The sequence below is a fragment of the Mustelus asterias genome, unplaced genomic scaffold, assembly GCF_964213995.1.
Source record: "Mustelus asterias unplaced genomic scaffold, sMusAst1.hap1.1 HAP1_SCAFFOLD_296, whole genome shotgun sequence".
NCBI classification, from domain to species: domain Eukaryota; kingdom Metazoa; phylum Chordata; class Chondrichthyes; order Carcharhiniformes; family Triakidae; genus Mustelus; species Mustelus asterias.
In genome coordinates this window covers 536720-561426 of record NW_027590261.1, presented here as the reverse complement: position 1 = coordinate 561426, position 24707 = coordinate 536720, and the positions used below count along the sequence as shown (strand labels likewise).

General features: G+C 42.4%; 1 gene segment (V, D, J or C); it reads right to left on the bottom strand.

The window, feature by feature from the left end:
- Positions 1 to 3042: 3042 nt before the first annotated feature.
- On the bottom strand, positions 3043 to 21911 carry LOC144486174 (Ig heavy chain C region, membrane-bound form-like). The segment is given in 7 exon segments: positions 3043 to 3520; positions 3657 to 3784; positions 7488 to 7817; positions 8311 to 8619; positions 9537 to 9848; positions 10808 to 11107; positions 21836 to 21911. Coding segments are annotated over 7 exon segments (1431 nt in total).
- Between the last annotated feature and the right edge of the window lie 2796 nt (positions 21912 to 24707).

Here is a 24707-nt window from a genome sequence, read left to right as displayed (position 1 = left end):
GAAAATTGGGCGGGGATCCTGGATTCAGGATTCAATCCTGGACCGGGGAGCGGCGCGGGCTTGGAGGGCCGAAGGGCCTGTTCCTGTGCTGTATTGTTCTTTGTTCTTTGTTCCTATAGTGAGGTGACCAGAACTGCGCACAGTACTCCAGCTGTGGCCTAACCAACATTCTGTACAGCTCCAACATTATCTCTTTGTTCTTATACTGTATGCCACGACTGATAAAAGCAAGTGTCTCATATGCCTTCTTATTCTATTCATCTGCTCTGCTACCTTAAGTGAATAAATACCCCAAGATCCATCTGCTCCTCTGATTTTACCTCGTGTCCTTCCATTCATTAATTATTTCTTTGTCTTGTTACTTCTTCCAAAGTGCATCACTTCACACTTATCAAGGTTAAATAGCATATTTTTTTATTAATTTGTGGGACATGGGTGTTGCTCGCTGGCCATCCCTCATTGCCCTTGAGAAGGTGGTGGTGAGCTACCTTCTTGAATGGCTGCAGTATATGTGCTGTGGGTTTACCTACAATGCGGTTAGGGAGGGAATTCCAGGATTTTTACCCAGTGACTGTGAAGGAACGGTGAAATATTTCGAAATCTACCAGTGTTCTGCCCATGTGACCAACCCAACTATATCTTGTTGCAACCTACGACAGAGTGGGGTAAACTCTAAAAGGACCCTGGGTCTCTGGAATACTCGTCCAGTAACAATCCCACCATGCACATTGGGAGATGTATCAATTGGTTTAATAATTTTATATATTAACCCTCTAGTTCTGACCGTAATTGGATGACAAAATACAATTTTGTGTTGAAATTATTTCCTTCCTATGGCGGTGCTCTTACCCAGCATTCGCAGCGAGAGAGAATGTGCCGCATTGTCACAACAGCAGCCGCTTGCGCAGGCGCAGTACCTGATTCTGAGTGGAGCATGCGCTCTGCGGATTCGGACTGGCCCATGCGCAATGTGGATGCTGGAGCTGCAGGGAGGCGGGGAAGTGGGTGCAGAGGCTTCAGAAACAGACCGGAAGGACACTTATACTCCAGCCAATCAGTGGGTGGGCTTTGTGACATTGGAGGTTGAGCTTCACACCGACTGAACCTTCTTCCTGTGTCCCACATCTGTGAGTAAAACAGTTTGTTTGTGTTGCAGATAAAGTCATGATGTGGAGATGCCGGCGTTGGACTGGGGTGAACACAGTAAGAAGTCTCACAACACCAGGTTAAAGTCCAACAGGTTTGTTTGGTAGCAAATACCATAAGCTTTCGGAGCGCTGCTCCTTCGTCAGATGGAGTGGAAATGTGCTCTCAAACAGTGCAAAGAGACACAAAATCAAGTTGCAGAATACTGATTAGAATGCGAATCCCTACAGCCAGCCAGGTCTTAAAGGTACAGACAATGTGGATGGAGGGAGCATTAAACACAGGTTAAAGAGATGTGTATTGTCTCCAGACAGAGGTTGTTCTGTCTGGAGACAATACAAAATATTGGTAAGGCCACAGTTGGAATACTTTGTGCAGTTCTGGTCACCCTATTATAGGAAGGGTATTATTAATCTTGAAAGAGTGCAGAAAAGATTTACTCGGATGCTACCAGGACTTGATGGTTTAAATTATAATGAGTGGTTGGATAGATTGGGGCTTTTTATTTCTGGAGCGTAGGAGGCTGAGTGGTGATCTTACAGAGGTCTATAAAATAATGAGGGGCACAGATCAGCTAGATAGTAAATATATTTTCCCAAAGGTAGGGGAGTCTGAAACTAGAGGGCATAAGATTAAGGTGAGAGGGGAGAGATATAAAGGGGTCCAGAGGGGTAATTCTTTCACACAGAGGGTGGTGAGTGTCTGGAACAAGCTGCCAGACAGTCTTTTCAAAAGTGCATAGAGAGTTAAATGGCTATCGAGGGTAATGGGCCAAACACGGGCAATTAGGACGAGCTTTGTCGTTAAAAAGGGCGGCATTGACATGTTGGGCCGAAGGGCCTGTTTGCATGCTTATACCTCTGTGACTCTATGACTCTATCTCACCTTCCTGATTCTCCCAGATACTGATTCCAGATGAGTCAGCCTCCGATTTAAATGGATGAAGGAGATATCATTATGCTATGTTGTCAAATGCGATTGGCTGAGCAACTTGTCAGGAATTATTATTGATGTATGTTTACTGAACGTAATTGATTCTGAAACTAATATGAGGTCGGAACGATCGGTACGAAAATCTATAATTGATCTGTTATTGATGGTACACGTTAGATGCATCGGAAAGATCCTGCCGCTCGGTTCCAGAGCGACTTAACCCTTTTGGTCATCTCCAAGCAGCTGATAGTTCTGTTTTTGTTTTAAATAAATGTTCCGTCCTTACACAGAGATATCTGCCACGTGAGTTTTATATTGTCTGTAGTTAAATACAGTATTGGTCATCTCAAATTATCCCATAGCACTCGCCTTAATTTGGAAATTTGTAATCTATTATGTGCTTATGTGAAATGCACCTCAGTCTCTTGGTTTCACCTCATGGTTTGCACCTCTGCTCTGTATGTGTTCTCTATCTAGCTTGTGGCATGTCTGCCTTGTAAGTATTCCATCGGACGAAATATAGAGAGATTCACACTGTTGACCCACGCTGCAGCGACACTGATAGTTTTTTTAAGGGGCAGTGTAAAGGAAACTATCTTCTGCCACACACTGTCCTGCATCGGCCTCTGATGAAACAGAGCCTTTGCTTTTTAGAATTACCTGAAACTCGGTCAGTGACAGACCAGTTTATGAGTGAAATCACCGAGGTTCTTCTCATTCTTCACTCGCTCTGTCTCTGGATTTTATCATAAAAAGGCAGAGATGAAGGTGTCTTTATACGGATTGGCCACTGGGTGGCGCAGTGACTCTTTCACTGAACGGCCTTGAGTTCAAACACATCCCACACAGGACTGGGGGAACAGACATGTCTGGGAAAGAGGGGAAACCGTATAATATGGAATATGGGGCGGAGTTGATGGGCTTTGGAAAACGGAATTAAGCCAAGCCAGAGATGGTTAAATTTTCATTCAATATTTATTTTAAAAATTCAGAGAATATTTTACAGCGACATTATTTTTTAAAGTTAGAAAAGTGAATTTAACGATCGAGCTTCACATTGAGAACACAACACATGCACAGGGAATCCGTCAATATTTGTACATCTGTTACATACACCAGAAAGAGAAAACAGGACCTTAATAGAAAGAGGAATTAACAAATATGGATAAGGAATGAGAAAAGTTTCTTATTTATACATGATATTTAAACTATGGGGAAACTGTTAACCACAATTACATTATAACAAAAAATGCCTCGTGCTTTTCACTCTGAAAACTGAAATACCGTCTATGATTGTCTCAGTTACAGATTCAAAATGATAAACTGAGAGAATTTTACTGATAGAGTCACCAAGAGTAGATATTGTATTTCTGTCATACGGAGATCATAATAATCAGCTGAGGGAAATCTGCAGCTTCCAAAATTCAACCCATCACTTGATCTGTAAAAGAAAGATACAATAATGAAGCAGTTGTTTATGATGCGGGATATTAAAGTTAGAGTTTTTAATGGAACATTGAGAGATTTTTCAAATCCATTCTGTCAGTTTGATATGTGAGTGCATTCAATCATCTCACCTTCACCAGAGTGACCGCAGTGCTGTAGAAAATGCTCAGGAAGAACAGGACAATGAATGTGGAAGCCGTTGTCCAGATGTTACTGTTATCATCCTCATTGTCTTCAATCCAGATGCGGTCGGTGGAGTCTAGGGGACGGAGACCAGGATATGAAATTAGATTACTTTGTTTATCCAGGTAATCTTATTGTTATTTTTCTTTTCCCCGTTCTCCTTTTTAAACTGTTCATTTATTCTTGAACCTAATTTTCAATGTATACCTACTCTTAAGCTCAGGGCACTCAGTAACCGATCTCCGTAACTATTTTCACACCTGATCTTTATTGACATTCCTTGGACAGTCCATGTCAGAAAGCACTGAAGATGTTTTCTTGAAAATCAGTTGATTTTTTGACAATTCGGAACTATCCCTTATTGAAGAGTATTATCACTGATATCGAGGAACGTTCACTGATCAATGATTGTTTTCACAGATGGTTACTGATCTGTAAACTGTGAATGTTGTTGTTTAAGAGTTGGGATGTAATTTCCGATCTGTGCTTCTTTATGGTGGAAATATTTAGTAGATCGTGAGCTTAATTCAGTTTCTCAGCGTGTTTATATGTTCATTGTACATTGGGATAATAAATCTGTGGATATCTCCATTAAAAAGTCACGTTTAAATTGTACTTTCATCATTTGCCTACCGTTTGTATTGAAGATTTTGCATTTGTGTGCGTGTGCATGAGCATCTCGTGCTCTGCATTAAACTTTGGCTCTGAGTTAATATGTGATTATGAGTGTTAATGTGCGCGTTCATTTGCCTGTGATTGTTGATTTGTGTAGTTGTGTGTCTGCATCTGTGCGCATATTTTATTCTTTTGTCATTGTGTATATATGACTCTATTATTGTGTGAAGTCTATGACTATATATTAATGCCATTCTTAATGCGTGCACATGTGTTTATGCCTATTGCTCTGTGTTAATTTCTGTCACTCTAGTAATGTTTGTTTCCCTTTCTGTGGAGTTGCCGGCGTTGGACTGGGGTCGGCACAGTAAGTAGTCTCACAACACCAGGTTAAAGTCCATCAGGTTTATTTGGTTGCACGAGCTTTCGGAGCGTTGTCCCTTCATCAGGTGACTACTTACTGTTTCCCTTTCTGTGTGCGTCTGTTTCTCCATGTGTCTGTGTGCACGCCTGTTAACATGTCAGTGTATGTATACACATGTTGACATTCTTTATAACGGTGCGTTGATGTATATTTGTGTTTCGATGTGTAGTAATGTGTGCTATGGTGTTCTGTTCTATGAGCATGTTAATGTTTGCGTCTACATGTTTGTGTGTAAATGTTTTGCTGTCTGTTCTTCTATATGCAGTCTGGTGATTTGTTTATATGTATTTCCACATATGTTTGTGAATGTGTATAACATTGTGTGTCTTTATATCTATATTCCTATCAGCATGAACGTGTGCTAATATATGTATTTATTTGAGTCTAAGTATGTGCTTGTGTATTTATGTGGGTCTGCATGCGTGTGTATCTGTCTGTATTGTGTCTATGCATGTATGTGTTTGTGTTTGGGTCTGTACCTACTCACGTATGTGTATGTGTATGCACTTGTGTGTTTCATGTGTACATGTGTGCGTTTACATATTTGATTATGTGTGTGTATGTTGTTGTTTTAGTGTCTGTTTGTACAAGAGCGCGTGTCTATGTGTTCGTATGTGAGTTTAGAAGGATGAGGGGTGATCTTATAGAGACATATAAGATAATGAAGGGGCTGGATAGGGTAGAGGTGGCGAGATTCTTTCCACTTAGAAGGGAAACCAGAACTAGAGGGCACAGCCTCAAAATAAGGGGGGGCCGGTTCAGAACAGAGTTGAGGGGGAACTTCTTCTCTCAGAGGGTAGTGAATCTCTGGAATTCTCTGCCCATTGAAGTGGTGGAGGCTTCCTCGTTGAATATGCTTAAATCACGGGTAGATAGTTTTCTGATCGATAAGGGAATTAGGGGATATGGGGAGCAGGCGGGTAAGTGGAACTGATTCGCTTCAGATCAGCCATGATCTTGTTGAATGGCGGGGCAGGCTCGAAGGGCCAGATGGCCTACTCCTGCTTCTATTTCTTATGTTCTTATGTTCTTATGTGTGTGTGTGTGTGTGTGTGTGTGTGCGTGTGTATGTGTGTGTGTGTGAGAGAGAAAGAGAGAGAGAGAATGGGTCTGTCCCTATGTATATTTGTGTACGGATGTGTTTGTGTCTGGGTGTATTTTTGTGTGGGTGTATTTGTGTAAGTGTGTATTTTTGTTTGTGCATGTTTTGCCCATGAGTGCATTTGTGTGTGCATTCTTGTTTCTCTGCATGTGTGTTCGTCTGTGCAAGTATTGAGTGTACCTATGGTGTGTGAAAGTGTATCTGTTGTGTATTTGTGTGTTTCTGTGTCTGTATTTGAATGTGCCTGTCCCTATTTCTGTATATGTATGTGTGTGGGGGTATATGCATGCGTTTGTGTGTGTATATTTACATGTGTCTTTCTGTATTTGTGTGCATATGTGTGAGTATGTGTATTTGTGTGTGTAGTTGTGCATTTGTGTCGATGTGTGTGTATGTGTGTGAGTGTGTGTGTGTGCGCTTATGTGTGTATTTATAATTGTGACAGTTTTGTGGAGTATTGTCAGTGTGTGTATTTTTTAGCTGTTGCTCCAAGTTTCACCGCAATCATTAACTGAAAATGATCCAAACAATACGAATAATGGAGCATATTTTCAATGTTTTGCTGTATGAATGTAGTTTATGTGAGTGGCACGAAGATATCAGGAGAACGAATGAAATCATTCATTGATGCATCTCAGAAACATCAGGGACAGAACAGTAAAAACCGGGGAGGATTCAACCATTTGTTTCAATTTGCATTATGGGAAATCAATGCCAGGACATGATTAACAGGAACAAGAGTGCAGAAACATTTTAAAATTATGTTGCATAAGTATATATGCATCACATTGATTAGGATAATGATACTTCAAACTCTGCAGCAAATAAGCCAGAAGCTAATTTGTACTGTCGGCAACTGGGTTCTTCTAGTAGAGAGCTGGTCCCTTCCAAACACGTTACTTGCGAAGAGGGAGGAGAGTGAGCTCATAATTTCCCTCTCTCTACCCGGTGAAGCAATGTGCCTGATGGTTCTAACCACTGACGAGGTGGAGGTGAGTGGATTAAATAATGACATTCCTCCTCTTTTCATTGAGGAAGTGGTGGTACATGGGTTAGCTACTGCTCCTCCCCTCTCTTTGTTGGGTGAGTAGGAATCCGGTATGTTAACAATTTCACTCTCCCCTCTCTCTGATGGGGGGGATTGTTGCTCCATGTTTGTGTGTGACCCTCACTTCAGTTCCCAGTGGGTGTGGTGCAGCAGCTTAAAGCTGACATCAATGGTAAAGGCATGGACAATGAGAGAAGCAGGAACACCGAGATCTAAATTGTATTTGTTTGTCAGAAATGTTGAAATTGTCAGATTTCTCCTCAGTGGGAGGAAAGTCGGTGAAGATATTTTGCTGAATCCTGTAATGAATGTGCTCTACTCTGTCTCTAACCCAGGGTGTATCTGAGCTGGGTGCACTGGTTCAACAAGGCTTGGGCCCGAGACGTGAAAATACCTGACTCAAACCAAAGATACATAGTGGAAGTAAAATTGAAAACCAATCAATTAAGCAATTGGGTATTTCGTTTATCGTTGGAGGAAAAAGATTTTATTCTTTTTATTGAAGTTTTTAATGTAACCGAGTGATTCTCATTGACATGAATTAACGGTGTCCATCAGTGCAAGGGAAATGTTCACAAAACTGGGTTTACCGCTGGATTTGTCAACTGTTCTGTTGATGATCTTCAAGGGGATGGCTTCATGTCCCACCACACAGGAGTAAGAAGCGCCGCTGGACCATTCCTCTGCTGCAATGGATAACAGGCTGTACATGAAGAAGGAGCTATTCCCGCTCTCCGCGACCACCTCGGTGTTCTTATAGTTCCCAGGATTCACCGGCTTGTCGTTGACGGTCCACTTGACGAAGATCTCTCGCGGGGAGAAACGTCTCACTAAGCAGCTGAGGGAGACGAATCTCTGAGCGGAGACTTCTTCTGCCGAGGGCAGGAGGACAGAGACGAACGGTTCCCGCGGATTTGGATCTGCAGAAAAAGTACAATAAATGTCAATAAACTGGAGAATTCTGGAGACAATAAAACTGCTGGCTCGATATCAGAAAAATGTGCTTCGCTTCGATTTTCAATGTTTCCATTTTTGACTTCCAGTTTGGAGCAGAGGTGAACACAATTATTTTATCAAATAACTCAGGGGGCTGGACTGGGAAGTTTCAGAAATTTTACATCACAGAATCAGGCTATTCGGCCCAACTGATCGGCTTTATTTTTGGTTTTCATGCTCCACATCAGGCTCCTCCCTCGTTATTCGATCTAAACCCAATAACATCGCCTTCAGTTCACTTTTCATTCATCAACACATCAAATTTCCCCGTAAAAATATCTACACCTCCCAGTTTTTAGTTAGTAGAGTTTCCACTCAGGGGACACCATTAATGCACTGAATACTGAATATTGACCAGTTCACTGACACTGGAAATAGACACAGTGACGCATTTATTGCTTCAATCTCTCAGCTCACCTGTTTCCTTGTGGATGGATTTTCTTAAAGGAGTCGGCAGATCCTGATGGCTCACCACGCAGTCAAACACAGCCGCACTCAGCCAGGCTTGTGTCGAGACGTTTAAGTTGCTGACCACGCTGTCAGGATCCGCTCCTGGCTTTTCGGCAATCTCTGATTTCAAATACTTCCTGTCTCGGATCCAGGACACATTGACTCCATAGGGAGCATGAGAAATGATGCAGGTTAAGGTCACGGTCGCCTCCAATAAGACCTGTTCTATTGGCGGGGGCTGTATCGTCACTGTGGTATCAGGGCACTGGGGAGTATCTGTGAATGAAAAATGAAAATCAACCCTAGTTCCCTCTTCAGAAGCAGGACAGCAGTCTTCAGCCTGAAGGAGACGAAGTTGCCTTCGATATATCAACCTCTAACTATCACCTTTCAGCCTCTATGGAGGATGGAAAACCAGCCTGCTCTGTGAAATTATTCTCTTTTTGTTCAAGTATTTTAGCAGCGGTATCATTCTCATGAATCAACATTGCAGTATTCCCCAACAAATATACCATTCCTGAACTCAGGAACCAAGTACTGGCAGTTAGTTTATAAGTAGGGTGGATACACTTCCCAATATTTTACCCCTATGCTGTGACCTGTGAAACAGTCCGACACCGACTGTCTCTCCAAATCTTACCAGCTGTCTCAGGAAAAAGCTGACATCAAGACCACCTCGCTTACTATGTTACTTCAAAATGGAAGGGAACACTATTTCAAGGGGAGGCAGTGGCATGGTGGTGTTGCCAATGGGCTTGTAACCCAGGGCACGACTCTGGGGACACAGATTCGAATCTCACCACTGCAGATGGTGAAATTTGAATTTAGTAAAAATCTATCATTAAAAGTCAAATGATCATCATGAAGCCGTTGTTGTAAAAACCCACCTGGTTCACGAATGCCGTTTAGAAAAGTAAATCTGTTGTCTTTATCTGGCCTGGCATGCATGTGACTCCAGATCCACAGTAACGTGGTTGACACTTAAGTGGCCTCCGGGATGGGCCACAAATGCACATCTCATGAAGGAATAACAAAAATTGATGTTGTGATGAAGTTCTGAATGGGGCACTGTCCCAATGCAGCAAACTACATGACAATAACTTAGAAGTTGTTCTATGCTTTGTATTAACTTTAATAGATCCCTAATTTCGATTAACAGCGGAATAATCTTTTTCTCGGTTTGAGTCTCTTACCCAGAGATCCGCTGATGTTCTGACTCTGAGTGAATCCTTGATGAGTGACCTGGCAGGTGTAGACCGCTTTGCTGAACCATTCCTGAGCGGAGACTGTCAACCGACTGCTGGCCGAGAAGTTCCCATTCACTTCACAGGCGGGAGAGGTGACAATTCCTGAATTCATGGGTTGCCCATTCTTCAGCCACTCCACCGTCATTGACTTTGGCTGGAAATCAATGATTGAACAGACGATGGTTGCAAATTTTCTGCTGGTGATTTCTTCACTGGAACTCACGGTGAGGATAACGGTTGGGGTGATAACGATTGGGCCTTCAACAAACAAATGTTCAGATGTTACTTGAAGATTCAATTGACATCAATTAAAATTAGTTCTTTTATTTTAGCACGATAGCTGCCGATTTGAGAATTATATCCATGGTTTGGTTGAATTGGCAGAGAAATTCAACCGTCAAAAGTGCCACACAATGCATTTGGGAAGGGAAAACAAAGCAAGGAAATAAACTGGAATGTTAAGAGGGATTGAGGAAATGCAAGACCTTAGAGTGCACGTCCACAGGTCCTTGTAGATGGTAGGGCAGCTGGAAAAGTTGATCAAGAAAGCATATCAGATTAGTTTCTCTATTATGTGAGATATTGAATGCAAAAACAGTGATGCAATGATGGAGCTGTATAAAACCTAGTTAGGCCACGTTTGGAGTTTGCTGTACAGTTCTGGTCACCACGTTGCAGGAATAACGTAATGACTCTGGCGAGAGATGAGGTTTACAAGAATGTTGCCAGGGCCTGAAAATTGCAGCCATGAGGAGAGATTGGATAGGCAGGGTTTGTTCTCTTTAGGAAAAGAGGAGGCTGAGGCGTGACATAATTGTGGTTCACAAAAAAATAAGGGACGTAGGCAGAAATAATTCATTCCCCAAGTGGAGGGCTCAATTACCAGGGAGCATGGTCATTTAAAAGGTATCTGGGTCTGCATCTCAAGTGCTTTAAGCTGCAATGCTACGGAGCAAGGGCTGGAAAATAGACTTAACTTGTCTGGCTAGTTTATTTGTTCTCCCTTTTGACCAGCACAGACATGATGGGCTAAATGACCTCATTCTGCACAGTATCATTTCTGTTGTTCTTTGATTCTGAGCAACTTTTCAGTCAGTAGACACTTACCTGGATTTTGCATAATTCAATTTTTCAGAATGCTACAGATCAGTTATAACTAAGGCCTTATACAGTTCAATCAGAGCGTTCCTGTCTTGCCCAAGTTCCACAACACTTACATTGCATTCCAATGCTCTTGACTGAGCCGCTGTGTCGAACCTCACAGTCGATTTTGCTGCACTTTCCCTTTGACTGGATGACGGTTAACTGGCTGCTCAGGGTATAGGTTCCCTTCGTGTTTCTCACTGATGGGTAAGTCTTAAATCCAGTGGTGATCAGCTGTCCATTTTTCTTCCAGGTGAGACTGGTGATTTCTGGGGAGTAGTCCATCGCCAGACAGCCATAGGTGACGGAGCCGCCGGTGTTGTGTTGCTGACAGGAGGAGATCAGGCTGTAGAGAGTGGGCGGAGACGGTGTCGCTGGGAAAGAATAGTCGATTAAACAAGTTAGACTCTTATCTGCGTTTATTAATTTGTCAAACATATTTATACAAGTAAGTTTCTATATTAGGTATAGCTCTTGGGGCTAAAGGGATGAATGGATATGGGTAGTAGACGGGGTCAGGATATTGATGAGCTGTGATCAAAGTGAATGGTAGAGCAGGGTCAAAGGGCCGAATGGCCTACTCCTGCTTCTATTTTCTATGTTTCTACATCACGATTTGTCTCGAATTATGAACTTAACTTAATATTTCCCGATTAAGACCTACATACACCTTTCAGATTCTGTTGCTCCTATCATTTGAGAATCGCCATCTTTGTAGAAACTCACATCACTGTCTCGACCTCTATCAGGTTGGAAAGACAAAAACATTTTGATGTCATTGTAATGACATACCATTCATTAGATTAACAGAGAAGTGTAAAGAGTTTCTCCATTACTTCAGGCACGAGCTATTTCTCAAACAACAGCACTTTGTGATGAAGAACTTGTCTCTTCATTCATATCAGCCACTCACCTGATGAAAGAGCTCCAAAATCTCACGATTCCAAATAAGCCTGTTGTACTTTAACCTGGTGTTGTGAGACTCCTTACTGTGCCCACCCCAACCTAGCGTCGGCATATCCACATTGTAGTTTTGGCTATTGCCTGTGTTCAAACTAACTGATGCCCCTTCCTCTCTCCAACTCACTGCCCCTCACTCCACAAAACGAAGATTGGTGACTTTGCTTCAAAACTACCTTCGGAATGAATACTTACTGAATGACCAGGAAACTCTCAATGTGATTACAAATTCAAATAATTGCAACATTGACTAATTGAAGGGTCAGACATTAATAGCAAGAGTTGGCCATTCGGGCCCTGAAGTCTCCTCCATTATTCACTGAGATTACAGATGATCTGGTTGTGGTGCTAGGTCTATTTTGCACATCCTCACTCCGCCCGTCGATCACCCACTCTCTGCCCATTTTCCCCGACTCTCTGCGCTTTCCCCTGGCTCTCTGCTATTCCCTGTGGCTCTTTTCCCCTTTCACCCGGCTCTCCGCACTTCCACCTGGCTCTCTACACTTCCCTCCAGCTCTGTCCCCTCTCCCCCGGCTCCCTGCCCTTTCCCTCAGCTCCCTACCCTTTCCCCCGGCTCTTTGCCCGTGTCCCTGCTCCCTATCCACTTTCCCCTTTCCCCTGGCTCTCTGCCCTTTCCCCCTGACTCTCTGCCTTTCCCCTTGACTCTCTGCCCTTTCCTCTGGGCTCTCTTGTCCTTTTCCTCGGCTCTCTGTCCTTTCCCCGGCCTCCCTGCCCTTTATCCTGGCTCTCTCCTCTTTCCCTGGTCTCTCTGTCCTTTCTCCTGGTTCTCTGCCCTTTCACCTGGCTCCCTGCCCTTTCTATTAGCTCTCTGCCCTTTCTTCTGGCTCTCTGCGCTTTCTCCTGACTCTCTGCCCTTTCCCGGCTCTCAGCCCTGTTGCCCGGCTGTGGGCCCATTCCCCAGGCTCTCTGCCCTTCCCCCCCGGCTCTCTGCCCTTTACCACGCCTCCTGTTCTCCACGGCTCTTTGCCATTGTCCTTGGCCCTGAGCCCCCAGGGATTCCCCCCAGCTCTCCACATTCGCAGGGCAGCTCCCACATTTGAACACCAAACTAACTGCCGCTTGAGATCTTTCTTCTCTCTCGTTGCAGACCTCCACACACAGGTTTAGCGAGTGTGAGTGAGAGAATGTGAGTGCGTGAGGGTGAGCGATTGAAGGAGTGAGAGTGGATGAGTGATGGTGTGTGAGTGACGGAAGGTGGGTAAGTGAGGGTGAGTGAGTGAAGTTCTTTCAGTGAGGATGAGTGATTGAGGGTGAGTGAGTGAGTGTGGGTGAGGGTGAAAGAGCGTGACTAAATGAGGGTGTGTGAGAGAGGGTGGGTGAGTGAAGGTGGCTGAATGTGTGAGTGAAGGTGGGTGAGTGAGTGTCGGTAAGAGAGAATGAATGAGGGTGAGTGAGTGAGGATGCGTGAAGGTTAGTGAAGGTGGGTGAGTGAGAGCGAGTGAATGAGGGTGAGGAGTGAATGTGACTTAGTAAGTGAGGGTGAGAGAATGAGTGAGTCAGGGTGTGTTATTGAGGGTGGTGTGCGAGAGTGTGTGAGGGAGAATGAATGCGGATGGGTGGATGAGTGAAGGTGAGTGAGTAAAGGTGTTTGACTGAGGATGAGTGATTGAGGATCTGTGAGTTAGGGTGGGTGAACGTGAGTGATGGTGAATATGTGAGGGTGTGTGAGTGAATGTAGGTGCGTGAGTCTCAGTGAGTTTGAATGGGTCAGGTGGCGTACGTGAGAGGGAGAGGGTAATTGAGCTTGAGTGTGTGGGGGTGCGTCTGGGTGAGTGAGGGTGGGTAAGTGGGGAGAGTGAGTGAGGGTGAGTGAGAGTGATTGAGACTGGATGAGTGAGGGAGGGTAAGTGCGGTGAGTGAGTGAGAGTGATTGAGACTGGATGAGTGAAGGTGGGTAAGTGGGGTGAGTGAGGGTGAGTGAGAGTGAGTGAGACTGGATAAGTGAGGGTGGATAAGTGGACTGAGTGAGTGAGAGTGAGTGAGACTGGGTGAGTGAGGATGGGTTAGTGGGATGAGTGAACGAAGGTGACTATGAGTGTTGGTGAGTGACTGAGGCTCTGAGTGAGTGACTGAGGGTTAGTGAGTGAGGTTGAGTGAGTGATAGCGTGTGAGTGTGGGTGACTGAGTGACAGTGAGTGAATGAGGGTGTGTGAGGGCGAGTGAGTGTGAGTGAGTGAGTGCTGGTGAGTGAATGAGGGTGTGAATGTGAGTGAATGAGGGTGAGTGAGTGAGGATGGGTGAGAGTGAGAGAGCGAATGTGTGTGAGTGATTTTGAGTGAGTGAGGGTGTGAGGGTGAGTGACTCAGGGTGAATGAGGATCAGTGAGTTTCTGAGGTTGAGTGCGTGAAATTGAGTGTGTGAAGTTGAGTGTGTGAGGTTGAGTGTGTGAAATTGAGTGTGTGAGGGTGGATGAGTGAGCAAGGGTGAGTGAGTTGGGATGAGTGAGTTGGGATGAGTGAGTTGGGATTTGTGAGTGGGGATGAATGAGTGAGAGTGTGTCAGCGAGGGAAGGTGGGTAAGTGAGGGTGAGTGAGTCAAGTTCTTTGAGTGAGGATGAGAGATTGAGGGTGAGTGAGGAAGTGTGGGTGAGGGTGAGAGAGTCAGTGGGCCACCTCCACCTCTTCCTCTCCATCGATCTTTTCCCGATTCTCCACATTGATCAGCTTTCAGTAACAGGGATGTGTAAATCACCGGGCAGCTGCTTTAATGTCGGTGTCTTTCTTTAAGAAACACGTACCAGTGAACAAATAGTCAGGCTGAGGGAGCTGTAGGGAAGCTGACAGCAAAACTAGGATGGGTCACACAGGAATCAACCAGTATTGGGGAGCCAGGCGGCCTTGGTCTCAGCCAATTCCCTTCTTATTTTTTGGGTGTTTTTGTCCGGTGTAGCACATGGAAATTCCTACTTCTGACCCCATGTTGGATGGAATGTCACTGTTGAAGCAGTCGAAGATTGTTAGTCCCAGAACACTCCCCTGCCGAAATCCTGCAGTGAAATCTGAACCTAGATGTTTGACCTCCAACCACCAATACCGTGTTGCTTTGTGCTAAGTATGACTCCAAACAGAGAAGAATTTCCCGCCGATTCTTATTGACTAGTTTTACTCGGGCCCTTTGATCCCACCCTCATTCAAATGCCACCGGGGTGGGGGTGGGGGGGGGGGGGGTGGGGGGGGGGGGGGTCGAGACGGGGGGGGGGGGGCGGTGGCGGTGACACAGTTATTAGCGCTGCTGCCTCAGAGTTGGATTCCCGACTTGGGTCACTGTCTGTGTGGAGTTTGCAAGTTCCCCCCGTGTCTGTTTGGGTTTCCTTCGGGTGCTCCTGTTTCCTCCCACAGTCCAAAGATGTGTGGGTTCGGTGGATTGGCCGTGCTAAATTGCCCCTTAGTGTCAGGGGGACTAGTTAGGGTAGATACATGTGGTTATGGGGATAGGGCTTTGGTGGGATTGCTGTTGGTGCAGACTCGATGGGCTGAATGGCCTCCTTCTGCACTGTAGCATCCTATGATTCTACTCTATGGTGTCAAGGACAGACACTCTGACGTATGTGAGATCGAAAGTGTGTGTGTGAGAGAGAGAGAGAGAGAGAGAGTGTGTGTGTGTGTGTCTGTGTGTGTGTGTGAGAGAGAGAGCGATAGGGAGAGAGAGAGATAGAGGGAGAGAGAGATAGAGAGAGAGAGAGAGAGAATGTGTGTGTGAGCATGCCTGTGTATGATAGAATGCGTTTGCACGTGGGTGAGACAGTGGGCTGTGCGTGCAAGAGGAGAGAGTGTGCGTGAGAGAAAGGATGTGTGAGATAATGTGTGTGTGTGAGACAGAATGTGTGTTTGAAGAGTTATTCTTTGTGTGTGACAGTGTGTCTCTTCTTGAAAATGTATGTGTGTGGAGAGGCGGGGAGAGTGTGTGTGGGGAGTCTGTGTGAAAGAGTACTTCTGTGTGTGATTGTGTGTATGTTGATGTGAAAGGGAGTGTGTCTATTTGAGATACACGATGTCTGTGAAAGAGAGTGTGTGTGCTTGAGGGAGGGTGTGTGTGTGGGAGAGTGTTGTGTTCATGTGAAAGACAGTGTGTGTGAGAGGGAGTGCCTATTGGAAAGCAAAATAATATGTTCATCAGTGTGTGAAACTGTGCATGGGATGGCGTGTGAGTGCGAAAGATGTGTACAATGTGTGTGGGAGATAGAAGCAATGTGGGGTGTTTGAGTGTATGTGTGTGTGTGTGTGTGTGTGTGGAGGGGCGGGGAGAGTGTGTGTGAGCGAGAAAAAGTGTGAAACTTAGACAGAATGGATGCGTGAGTGTGTGTGAGTGAAATAACTGTTGAGAGAACATGTGTCTGTGATAGGTGGAGTGTTTAAAGAGAGATACATTGTACATACATGTGTGTTCGTATGTAAGAGAAGTAGAGACTGTGTGAGAGATTGTGTGCGTGTGAAAGAGAGGGTGTTTGTGAGAGACAGTGTTTGAGAGCAAGGTTGTGCATGTGAGACAATGTGTAAGGGAGTGAGCGTGTGAAAGAGAGAGAAATATGTGCCTGTGTGAGAGAATACATGTGCAAGTGTCCGTATGAGAGAGAGAGAGCATGGGAATGTGTGTGAGACGAAGTGAGAGTGTACGGAAGAGGGAATGTGAGAGGCATAGTGCATGTGTGTGTGAGAGAGCGAATGTGTGCGCGAGACTGTGCTTATGGGAGAGACTGTGTCTGTGTGTAAGAGTGTGTGTTAGAGTGTGTGCATGTTCTATGTTTGTGAGAGAGTGATTGTGAGAGAGCCAGTGTGTGAGAGCAAGAATGCAGAGGTGTGAGATAGTGTGCGCAAGAGAAATAGAAATATGTGCGTGTGTGTGTGTGAGAGAGAGGAAGAGATGCGTGTGCAAGAGGAATTGTGAGAGAGCGTGTGGAGAAATGTGAGACAGCTTGAGCGTGTGTGACAGAGTGGAAGAGAGAGAGTCCATGTGAGAGTGCGTGCGCGAGAGTGTGAGACTGTGCTTATGTGAGAGTGTGTGTCTGTGTGTAAGAGAGAATGGGTGGGTGTGTGGGGATGTGAGCGCTTTTGTGTATGGGGATGTGAGAGATTGATGGAGAGAGCGAGACGATGTATGTATTTGTATTGAGAGAGTGTATGTGTAACGTGAGAGAGAGAATGTGTATGGGTGTGTAAGAGAGACCGTATGAGAGAGAAAGTAAGTGTGAGTATGTATGTTTGTGTGTGTGCATGTGTGAGAGAATATGAGAGTATTTATGTGTGTGAGAGTGTGTGATGTGTATAAGTCTCTATTTGGCTGATTCAGTCTGGAAAACACACTCACTCCACACATACTCACCCATTCACACAGTAAGTGGGAGTGACAAGTGAGCACAATACGGAGCGCGGGCCAAGGGTTGGAAAAACATTTAAATCTTTCGCAATCAGTCGCAATTGAATAATTCACCCTACTCAATGAGGGAAACCTGTAAAAACTCAAGAAATTTGACACAATCCAGGGCAAAGCCACCCACAAGATTATCCGCCCCCTCATTCACCCTATTCTCTCTGTCCATCACTAACAAGCAGTGACAGCAGTGTGTGTTATATACAAGATGCACTGCAGCAACTCACCAAGGCTCCATAGTAAACACTGTCCAAACCCGTTGCCTTTATATCCTAACAGGATAAGGGCAGCAGCCACATATGAAGACTACCACCTGCAAGCTCCCCTCCAAGACACACACCATCCTGACTTGAAACAATACCTCAGTTCCTTCTGGGTCAAAATCCTGGAACTTCCACCTAACAGCACGGCGGATGCCTGCAGCATATGGATTGCAGTTATTCAAGGATGCTTCATATCAACACTTTCTCAAGGAACAATTATTGATGATTAAAACTTCTGGCCGAGCAAATGACTCTAAAATGGGTTTAGAAGATTAAAAATAAGATGCAAATGAATTTGACCCTTCAACTGTCATACCAAACAGGTCATGGACTGCTTTACTACGGAGCACAATCTCACTTTGCATTTGCTCATCGAACATTCCCAAGGCCGGTACATCACTGGTTAAAAATCATCCAAATCTCCCTCTACAATCTGAAGTTTCTGCTCTCTCTGATGGTCACAATATGCTTTAGGGATCTCATTTCTGAGACGCCGAGACAAACATCAAGTCAAACTGTCACATTTCTCACAGATACAAGTTTATTGAAGAAATAAATCAAATTTCACTCCCTGAAATACAGCAGAAGGAACCAGAAGTTTTACAACCAGTCAGGCAGATTCCTGGTCCCAACACAGTTACCACGCGCGCAGAAACAGAACAGACACAAACGGTGCAACAATCGATTTCCCAGCAGGTAGGTATGATCAATCTGTCAATTTAATTCAAACTGTTTGATTCTAATTGATCAATGATCAATTTACAACAGAAAATCAATAACCTCTTTTAAATAAAACTGATATTCATTTCAAAACTCCTGTCGATTTTTAATTATGTCTCTCTGCCTGTCTCACTTCTCGAAAACTATGTAAAAATGTAATTTCGCTGAAAATTAGGAATCAAAAATAACAGATTCAGGACAGTTCAATGTCCCGGACAGAGATACAGTGACACAGTAAGGATTAAATAAACCAAGAAACATTTACATTGAAAATCATTACCTGATTCGATCTAATTTCTTAATTAAATGTAATCAACAAAATATTCGAGGTAAAACACCTTATCGAGCTAAGCATAGCTGATAAAAGAAAGGTTTTGTTTCTGAATTCATTTTCGATACAATTAAACATTCTCTGAAACGGATGATACTTTGCACGCCCGTGCATTATTCAAGGTATTTTGTTTTAAATTAATTAGCACCAATATTATATTTTGTTTTGTTAATTGCCGGTTACTTTTCCTATTAGCTGATTTGTACTCCGTAATAAAATCAGTTTTCAATCATTCAAAACTTTCCCTGCCTCGAACATTGTGAAGTAATTGGGTTCCAATTAAATCTCAAACAATAAACTTCAAATTCCTGAATGGAAAGATTCAGACATCTGTAATTCATTTGCTTCAATCGAATAACATTGTCATGTTTTTTCATTTCCACTTTTACTCCAAATGCCTTATTATAACCTGCAAACGTGTTAAGAATGCATGTTTCTGAATGTGTATATACTGTAACGGCCTGGCAGTTTGAGGTCAATGAAGCTGCTTCCTAGATTTAATAATTTGGACCATCCATATAATTTAATTACTGAACATATTGTTTAAATTAAGAAGTTCTGAATTAAACAATGAAAAACACAATGAGGACAATTGATTCAAATCCTCTGCAACACTGAAACATGATGCACAAAATAAGTCGAGACTTTTTCTTCAGTATAATATTTAATACTAATTAAACATCATGCTCAAATAGAATTAATTCTTCCATTCTGTCATTTATTCATCCAATAATTCTATTCTATGTTCAGCAGTAATGGGAGACAGGATGTTATTATTAAATGCAGAGCAAATATTAATATAAAAATATTATAATATTATAAAAAATTAATTATTTGAATTTCAAGTATTAAATTGTAAATCTCTAGCCAGTTTCTGTTGACACCTTACGACAATTCAAACACCATTATATGAACAATTGTTTAGTGTTAGCGAATTCCCCCTGTCAGAAAACTGTGTTCACTCTGTCAAATTTATTCAAACTGTGGGATTCTAATTGATCAATTTTCAAACTATAACAACAAAAATCAATAACTTCTCTTAAATTAAACTGATATTCATTTCAAAATTCCCTTCGACTTTTAACTATTTCTCCCTGTCTATCTCAAATCTCGAAAACTAGGCAAAAAATATTTTTTTTTCTGAAAATGAGCACATCAGATGTAACAGATCCAGTGTAGTGTAATGTCCCTAACAGAGATACAGTGACGCAGTAAGAATTGTAATTCATGATTTAATTTAATCTGCAAGCATCAGTTAACATGAATGAAATGCTCAAATATATATTTATTTTATTTTTTCCGATACCAGTTTGTTTTATCCTGACAAGGATGTTTAAACGCAGTTTGTTTTTTTCATTTAGCTAGAAAAAGTGTAACCGCTCAGGATCACCGAGTTGAAACAATACAGAAACAATTGAGAAACACCAAACCATTTCACAAATTTTGAGATGAGATTAGTGATTAATTACCTCTGCATCCAACTACAAATTACTTGGAAGGAATGCTGCGCCTGCACAGAAACAATGTAATAATCGGGCACAAAAATTGCCAAATAGCGTTTTATTGCCAATTATTCACCAAAACTCATATTTAAGTGAATGCGAACTTCATCGGGGATATAACAATTAATGCAAAGTATCTTGTTGAACTGAGCGCTGCTGTGGAAACAGCATGTTATCAGTGAAATAGTTTCTGGAATTATCACAAAATATTTCCAGCCGAGAAACTTTTTTGGTCATGTTAATTGTATGCAAAGCACAGCAGAACTATTAAAGCCGATTAATGCGAAATGATATGAATAGAAAATAATCTTTTGTGAATATGTAGTTATGTTACCGATTAATAACAGTTTGATTTATATTAATTTTACTGTCAAACTTGTTAATGAGAAGTTTGTTTTTGCAGCAACTACTTAGTGTCCGATTGAACGTTGTAAGACATGATTTATTTTAATTTCTAAGAGTTAGTTAAAATTTATAAAAATGCTGTAATACCTTTATTTTATTTCTTTCACAACCTGCTTATTTTCTCCCTACAAGGATTTTCAAACTCATAGATTATTTGCATTTAACCAGAAAACGTGTAACCGCTCAGTGCCACCGAGTTTAAACAATGCAGAAACACCAAAACATTTCACACATTTTAAACATTCTTAGTGACCTAACAACAGAACCTCCTCAACAGAAACACACCAAAACACATCAATGAGGGAATGAATCCGTTTCACGGGGACGCAACTCAATTATCCATTCAACAAAATCAAAAATATGATTGCAAGGAAATCTCAATATTCAATCCGGTAAACCAGCTCGTCACCAAATATATGAATGATTGAACTAAACAGAAATTTGGAATAAGAGCAATAGCATTGCGAGGAGGTGGAATATGTCCAACAAATTAATATTGAAATTTTACCACATTCTATTCATATTGGGTCATATTTCAAACAGATTTCAAACATATTTAAATATTGGGTGGGTAAAAGCTGCAGCCGTCAGATGCCACCGAGGTTAAACATGGCATGTATCCCAAATTGTGAATGCAGTGGCAAACTATGTTTTGGACGAGTGGCATAAACCGTGGTTTGGTTTAACCTGCACTTATCAGCTCCGATTTAAAAAAAATACAAATACAATAAAGCCTGCCTGATTTCTGTCTGCAGGCACACGTCAAGTAGTTTAAAACCCGCAGACTGTTTGTATTCAATCACAAAATGTGTAACAGCTCAGTGTCACCGAGTGTAAACAATGCAGAATCTCCGAACCATTTCACAAATTTTACTTATTCAAAGTCACCCAGACAGACAACCTCCTCACCAGAAACACGCAGCACTGAGGGACTGAACCCCGGTTCATGCAGAAGCAGCTCAATTCTACAAACAGTTGCAACAGAATCAAATTTCACATTGGCAGAAAATCTCAATTTAAAATCCAGCCAACCTGACCATCACCAAAGCAACTAATGATTAAAATGAGCACAACAATGACATAACAAAACCAGATTGTGATTAAGCGGAACATGTTCGCAACATTAAAGCAGAAACTTTAACACATTTTGTTAATATTGGGTTAGATTTTAAACACTTGTGCAGTAGATGGTGCAACTCGCAGCCACTAGATGTCACCGAGATTAAACATTGAAGAAACGCCGAACTGTTTAACAAAAGGAAGGCATTTAAAGTAACCCAGCCACACAATGTCCTCAGCAGATAAACACCAAATCACAACAAGAGACTGAATCACTCAGTATCACCTTTTGTCAATTAACAGTAGAATTCTATAACCCCCATTTTAAGCAGGATCACATGAAACATTGTAAAGATTTTCAGCACAGAATCCACCAAACCACATTACATTGAACGAATGAATTAATAAAATCGAGAAAAAGTATAAAACAAAAACTCAAATAAAACACTCACTAAATAAATGCATGGTTCTTACCTGCAGTCACCGTCACCATGGTCCCTTGTCCCCAGTAGCCCATGGCGTCACAGTGTCACATTCTCTATGCTGGGTCATACAATAACCATCTCTGCACAAAATAGACAGAAATCCATCAGTATTTTAAAAATTCACAAGCCAGAGGGAAAGCAAATCACTGCATTTTCATGAAATTATTATTGTACTGGTGGATACCGTTCGCTCTACATAAATAACCTTAATGTTTTATATTTCATAGAGGGTCACATGATCAAGTTATTGAAAACACCAACTGATAATCAAATAGTTATCATAAATTTCCCATATTAATTCTCGCTATTTGTGTAGGGCTGGGACATAAATAATACAGCACTGTAAATAATGCTGGATTGGAAAACAGAGCACTGCCCCAGTCTCGGTCAATTAGTGCTGAGGGGTTTTTGTATTGACAGTAACTGCTGTGCCACCCAGTTATCACAGTGAGACACAGCATGACAAATACTGTGCCCGACTCCTAACTGTTTAATTTCACTGCTGTCTCAAAAATCTGATTCTGCCTCATCCACGAGCGAATGAGTGAGATATTTCAGCTTGTCCTGGTCATTGTATTTATAAAGGGGATCGGAATGCTTTTAAACTCTGTGTAGATTTAGCATATCGGTAAATATAGATTTTATGGGAAGATTTTTATACCTTTTCACAAACTAATATCACTTCCACACATTATTTCACTGAAGCCTCATTTACTTTGAAACTCCTGCTGTGGCACTGATCACCAATTTGAGCAATCTCTTTCCATGAGGTTTTTGTATGAGGATGTCGCTGTGCTCAGCACAGTGACCCACTGCTGTATCACAGTGACAGACACTCGCACAAAAACTGCACTCAGTCTCTGTTCAGTACTGCCGCTCAATATTCACTTCAAATAGACCATTATTTCGATGTAATTTACAATTTATGCAGCAGTTCACAAAACACAATCTAGAAACATCTCCTCCAAGTATCAGAAATATTAAAACGAGCATTATATCCAGGTGTGTAATTGCTGAAACTGTTAACAGTAAATATAAACAGAGTGAAAAGCTCAGCCCATTATGTCTGTGTGTTTTCTTGGTTTAATGTTTAATTTTCACTAAGTTGGGTTTGTCAGAAGCAGTTTGTGTTTTGGTTCTGGTCACTGTCGTTAATACTACATTTAAAACAAGCACTGACCTTCAGGTTATGATGGAAGTTGCTGAATTCCCTCTCGAGCTGTTCTTGTTCGGGTCCATCCCTAGTTCCTCTCGCTGTGGTGTCTTGCACAGTAATAGATGGCGGTGTCTTCGGTCTTCAGCCTCGTCATCTCCAAAGAGAAGATGTTGCTTGAAGTGTCTTTGGACGCAGTAAATCGATCTTTAATTGCTGGGGCGTAGTTGTTGCTAGATGAACTATAGTACCACAGCAGCCACTCTAGCCCCTGTCCTGGAACCTGTCGGATCCAGTACATGTAAGCGCTGCTAAGACTGAAGCCGCTGGTTTTACAGGTCAGTGTCAGGGAGCCTCCTGGACGCCCGGTCTCTGCCTCTGGCTGAGTCAACACAACCTCCGACTGGACACCTGTAAAAATAGATTAAAAAACCCGAGGATTAATCCTGGTGTAATGATTTTTTACTCTGGAGTATTACAGAGATGGACTAAAACTGAGACAGTAACTGTGGGAGACTTAGGCAATGAAAAAAAACTACTCACCGGATAAGAAAGTCAGCAACAAACTGAGAGAAATCGCCGACCTCATCCTTCTGGTGATTTGGGGGAAATGGTTGTGTCAGGAACTCAATGAACAAACCACCTCCCGGACTGTTGGATTCCGGTCCCGGTGAGCGGCATTTAAATACCCGGCAGTAGGGGGCGGCTTTCCAGGCGCCGCCTGTTGATTCCCTGCTGGAGGCGGTAACTGGATCCAGGTCCCACCTTCCACACCCCAACAGAATGGACTTCCAGATTTACAATAGGTTAATGTTAAAATGGACATTTTATCTGTGTCGGGATATTTGTTTGGCTGAATATGTCCATTGTATTGTCTCCATTATTTCTGATGGTGATATTGCAATTCATCATTTATTTATTTAAAATAACTAATTCCATTGTAAATATGGTGATTTTATTACCACGCCCCCAAGAAGAACACAAATCTAAAAATGATGAAATAACATTTGTGGAAAATAAAGAGACCGTCAGTCTGTGTTGCAACAATTCCGGGTCTCTGTCAGATTACAATAATAAAGCATCATTTATCAGAAGAATTTTTACCGATTTCTGTAACTAAATGAGGGGTATGAACAAAGTGATTCTATTTACAGTGCGGATGGCTATCACTGTACAATTTGGGTTTGGAGATGAGAAGAAACTCTCACACAATACAATGTTTCTCCTTATATTTGTCAAACGACCCCAATCTCGAAGACAGCCCTTTGAAAATAATAAGAATCCCGCCTTCCTGATAATTAAGTAGTGAGTTGAGAGAGAAAAACATAAAATTAACATCGACTTTTGACAGAGAAGTTAATGAATCGGAACGGACACGGAGATCATTAAAGTTCTCCTTCAGCAGCCAAATCGTGGCAGCTCACTCTATTGGCCACCGGCTGTCTAATATTTATTGGTATTGGGAACACAATTTATCAGGGCTTTGCTGCACATTGCACAATATCACAAGAATAAATGTTTTACCTTCCATTGAATCAGGTTATGAACTGATCATTTCTCCACTCATTGGCAGCTATGAGAGGAACTCTTCAATAACAGGAATCAGATTATACTGTACAATAGAATAGGGTGTTAATCAGGTACAAGAGACGCTGCTGTTTAAATAGGATGCAAAACTTTCAGAATATTCCAGGAATTCCCGCTGTTC